At 37.3% G+C, this 5,458-nt stretch overlaps 1 protein-coding gene across 1 annotated transcript in view; it reads right to left on the bottom strand.

Annotated features, from left to right (window-relative positions):
- Positions 1-263: 263 nt before the first annotated feature.
- LOC109396583 (uncharacterized protein C6orf201 homolog) overlaps positions 264-5,458 on the bottom strand; it is a 41,445-nt gene continuing 36,250 nt past the window's right edge. Inside the window, exon 3 of the mRNA XM_019668492.1 lies at positions 264-633. Coding sequence (XP_019524037.1) covers positions 270-633 — 364 coding nt within the window. The 3' untranslated portion in view covers positions 264-269. The remainder of the gene's footprint in view (positions 634-5,458) is intronic.

Genomic DNA, 5,458 nt, shown 5'->3' on the forward strand with positions numbered 1-5,458 from the left:
CCTATTAGAATACCTCTTCACCTTATTGTTGGTTTTGTTTATTCAGGCCATGAGAATTTCAAAACAGGTCATCAGAGATACAGAGAAAGAAAAGCTACATGCTGTTAATGCTAAGGAATGCAGTGTCCTCCAGGAAAGATGGGTGTCAGACGAATGCATAAATGCAGCCATGAATTTCTTATCCAGAAGAGCAAAACTGTGATGACTACTATAGCAAAATTAAGCATGTCAAAGGAAGGGACGCGCTGTGATTTCTGATTTCCAATATTTTAAATAAACTTCACTGTGCCTTTTTCAGTCATAAAATGTTGTTTATAATGATAATATTTCACTAGAGCCCTGATGAAAAGCAAGTTATGTAAAAAAAACTTTAAGAATTTACATAGGTTTTTGGTAATGGAGAGTCTTACATCTTTTGACATGAGTCGTTGCTGCCAGGAACACTGAAACATTGTGCCAGGGGCCCTGCTTTGAAAAGCACTCACAGCATTACAAGCTGAAGTCACGTTCTCAAACTCCACTATCGCACTTTGCCGTCCACAGAGGTTGACTGACTTAATTGAGCCAAACACGGACAGCTTCTGGATTACTGACCGAAGATCTTCAGTGAGTTTCATGTTCTTTTTCAGCCATCTAGCCAGGGAGTAAATGGAAACAGTACTATTACTAGAAAATAAATAAGACTCTTAATTTCATTTTTTCCTCTAATTTGATAAAAATGCATGAAGGGAGGATAGGGTTATTTCATGGGAAAGTAGTGTTCTATGTCAGTAATTTGTTCCTTATTTATTATATAATATTATATAGTCTTCATTCTTGTTTAACATGGTATTTTATAAAAGGCATACCTGCAAGCTGCCTTAACTCCTTGCAACTCTGTTTTGATTTCTGTTATATGTAGCAATTGAAAAGGATGAGGGTATAATTCCAATGGCTGCAAAATTAACATAAAATATTTTGCCTTTCTGAACATGCTTCTTCCATTTTAATCTTTTCCTTCAAGCATCAGCATCCGGGTAGCCAACCCAACAAAGCTCTAACTTTTTAGTTCTTAATTTTTTATTCCAGTAATCCCAGTCTAAATGTTCACTCTTATAGGAAATACATGAATAGTAATAACTATTAGTGTTTATTGAGCACTTAACTGTTTGTTACGAGTGCTGACTGCCCACAATCACATTTTATTCTCAAAACACAATGCAAAAGTTAAAAGTGAGATAGGTACTGTTGCCGCTACCATTTTACAAGCAGGAATCCAGAGGCATAGAGATCTAAGTAGCTTTCCCAGAGTCAAACTCCCTCCAGTGTTCCCGTTCCACTATGTCACCATGAGCCAACTGTCTATCCTTCCACAAATTTCAACTGAAATCAACAAAAATATGAAAAACAACTACTTGAGGATGCTGAAATTAAAAGCAGTGGGGTGTGTTGGGGTGTCATTACAGAGAAGTGTCTGCACAGGGATGAGTTTATCAGACTGGTAAATAAGGAAACAATTGCTGAGATCTCTACACTGAGCATGTGACTTATGCTTCAAAGGCAGACTCACTGTGGAGCAGCGTAGTAGTCACCATGGTGTGGCTGGCTAAGTAAATTTTGAGGTAAAGAAAAATATCTTTCTAACCAAGAGAAGAATCCCCTGGGGGCTAAAGAGAGAGGGAGAGGAGAATCACAAAGCAGAGAGAGAAAGAGACCTTGCCCTAATACTGTATAGGAACCCACACAAGTCTCAGGTTCATGGGTGGGACAGACTCAAACCAACATATTTAAAGGCTTTGAGATCTGAACTGGGATTTGACCACCACCCACACAAGATCAAGAGAGAGCTTGTAGTCTGACCCTAACCAAGTTGTTAACTCACTAAAATAAAAATATCAACATTCTCCAGAGGATTAAAACAGGACCCACAAAAATATCAACATTCTCCAGATAATTTTAATAGGAGCCAGGGTCCATACAACATAATATTCACAATGTCCATGATAAGACAATAATAATGTGAACATTTTCAGGTGAACAAAGACAATACATGTCAATCCTGAGATGACCTAAAAGTTAGAATTGTCACATGAAAGCTTTAAAGCAGTTCTTATAATTGTGCTCCACAATAAAGAAAAGCACATTTGCGGAGAGTGATGTCAGCATCATGGTGGAGTGAGAAGACTCCTTTGTATCTCCCCTTAAATGTGCAAAAGTAAGACATCTATAATCCAACAAAGACTCATCTGCTCAACACACATGCCGGAGCGATCCACACATCATTATATCAGAAGGTAGGTATATTGGAGTGTGTAGGGGAGGCAGAATGCGAGGCATTTCAGGGATGGTATCCACAGATGCATTTTGGCAGCTGCTGCAGCCCTAGCCAATGGAGTAGCAGTGGAGGAGTAAGGATGTGGCCTCCACACTGCAGCACACATACTATAGCCCAGCAGAGGGTAAAAGGGGCAGAAACAACATTGGTACCCAAGAAGCCACTCCTTCCCCCCACCATTGCGAAAGAACCTGGTAGCAGCAGTGGAGAAATGCCTAACAGCACAGAGGTGCCAGAGGCCATTAGTAACAAGGAGGCAGTGCTGTGGGCTTGGAGCCTGGCTCTCCCCTGCCCTACACATCCCTCCATCACAGTGGTTGTGTTCCCAAACCAAGGTGATCTGGGCACACTAGAGAAAACTCACTACCCTGTCACCCAGTAGTCAGTTTCCATGAACAAAAGTGATACCCCTTCCACCTTGACCCTGTGAGGCACAAGTAACACAGGTTATAGAGAAAACAAAAATTTGCACGATAGTGTTATCTACCAAAAATCTAAAGAAAGACATAATTATCAGCTGCTGAATTGTTAAAATCAAAACAGTAACTAAACAAGATCCCAGTACTTCAAATGTGTCAGCAGAGGTACAATACATCAAGCAACGTGGTAACAAAAAGAAAATGACAAGCCTCCAGAAACCAAACTCAAAGTCATGGAAGACTGTGATTTTATTTAAATGACAGAGAATTCAAGATAGCCATTCTAAGGAAATTTAGTGAGATACAAGAAAACTCAGAAAGGTGATTCAATGAACTCAGGAAGAAAATTAATGAGCAAAAGGAATACTTCACCAAGAGATTGAAACTATAGAAAAGAACCAAACAAATTCTGAAACTAAAGAGCTCAATAAATGAGGTGGAAGAGAGAATTAACGAACTTGGAGATAGAAATCTAGAAATGACTAGGAAGAGAAGAGAGAACTAATATATATATTTTAAAGAAATAACTCTATGAGAACTATCTGACTCTGTTAGAACAAAATAAGGACAATGGATAATTATCTTAATGCAAAAAGACCTTCTCCAAGACATATTACATTACATTATATTAAAAAAATCAAAAGTTAATCATAAAGAAAAAATTCTCTAAACAGCTGGAAGAAAAAAATAAAGGCAGTAATCTACAAAGGAAGCCCCATCAGATTATCATCAGGTTTCTCAGTTAGAAACCCTACAGGAAAGGAGAAAGTGGAATGATATATTCAAAATATTTAAAGTGAAACCACCAGCCAAGAATATTATATCCAGCAAAGTTATCCTTAGATATGAAGGAGAAATAAAGGTTTTTCCAGACAGACAAAAGCTGATGGAATTTACCACCACAAGACCTGTGTTACAAGAAATGTTGAAAGGAGCTCTTCTACCATAACCAGAAAGACAGAAGTATACAAAATTTTGAGTTTGGTGGCAAACAGAAGCAGGAAAAATGCAACTTTATTTCAGAATAGGGTAATAAAAAGTTATAACATAAAGGTTAAAGGGAAAAGGCATTGGAAATAACTATAGCTACTGTAATTTGGTAACATGTGCACAACATAAAAACATAATTTGTGACAGCAAAACATAAAAGGGGAGGAGGAAAAGGACTGAACATATGTAGACAAATGAAGATAAGATGCTATCTGAAGCAAAAGGATTATTTTATCTATGAGACATTTTATATAAACTTCATGGTGACCACAAAAAATTCCAGCTGAGACACAAAACACACAAAAAGAGGAAACGGAAAAAAATAGCATAGAAAACCAACAAACTAAAATACCAGACAGAAACACAAGGGAAAGAAAAAATGGAAATAGAAAGCACCCAGAAAAAAATAGATAAAATGGCTGCAGTAAGTCCTCTTATGTCAATAATCACCCTAAATGTAAATGGACTAAACTCACCTATCAAAAGGCACAGAGTAGCTTGATGGATTAAGAAACAAGACCCAATTATATGCTGCCTTCAGGGGACATATCTCAAATCCAAAGAAAAACATAGGCTCAAAGTGAAGGAGTAAAAAATGATACCCAAGCAAATGGCATCCAAAGAAAAGTGGGTGTAGCCATACTTAGACAAAACAGATTTCAACACACACACACACAAAATGTAACAAGAGACAAAGATGGACATTTTATAATGATAAAGGGGACAGTCCATTGAGAAGACATAAAAGTTATTAATATATATGTACCCACCTTAGGAACACCAAAATAGGTAAAGCAATTATTAAAAGACCTAAAGAGGGAAATTAGCAGTAATGCAATAATAGTAGCGGACTTTATTACCCAATTAACACCAATGGATAGATCATCCAAACAGAAAGTCAACAAGGAAACAACCTTAAATGACATTAGAACATATGGATTTAATAGATATTCATAGATCTTTTACCCCCAAATGACANTGTAGAGAAGGATAGCCACTTAGTGACCTTAGAAGCTAAATATTGTCTTCACTTTCCTTCAATCAAATAAAATTAATTTGAGTACCTCTGCAGGTAAAAGAAAGCCGTCAGAGCTGAACCACTGGGTAGAATTTCCAGGGAAGGGAATTTTGGAAGTTAGGGTTATCTGGCATTTTCTATAACCGTGATCTTTTTTTTTTTTTGGTAATTGTTTATAGTGTATAAAATGGAAAATCCTAGCTTCCACGGGTTATAAAATCAGCATCTACCTCAGTTCATTTCAGTCCTAGGCTCCTTGCTCTTCCCTCTCCAACATAGACACACACAGAAACAACAAACTCTACAGACCTTGAGCGTGCTGAAGATGGTCTCAGCACACAGTTTGCAAACCATTCCCTATTGAGGTCATCAGTTTCTCCCTTTGAGAAATACTAGCAACCTCAACAGGCCATAAGTAAATTTTCTTATGTCTACTAAAAGCAGTTAATTCTGAAGTTAACTGAGCCTTGTTTTCTTTAATTAATTTCTTAATCTTGCTTTTCATTTCAGGCAGCAGAGATGCTTATTTTTGGAAAGAAGTTAACAGCAAGAGAAGCATGCGCTCAAGGACTAGTTACTGAAGTTTTTCCTGATAGTATTTTTCAGAAAGAAGTTTGGACCAGGCTGAAAGCATATTCAAAGCTCCCCCCAAATGTTAGTACTCTTCTCTTTTTTACTTGTGGGAACCATGGAAATAATTTATTTACCTTAAGAGAA

Source organism: Hipposideros armiger, unplaced genomic scaffold (assembly GCF_001890085.2).
Source record: "Hipposideros armiger isolate ML-2016 unplaced genomic scaffold, ASM189008v1 scaffold_529, whole genome shotgun sequence".
Taxonomy (NCBI): Eukaryota; Metazoa; Chordata; class Mammalia; order Chiroptera; family Hipposideridae; genus Hipposideros; species Hipposideros armiger.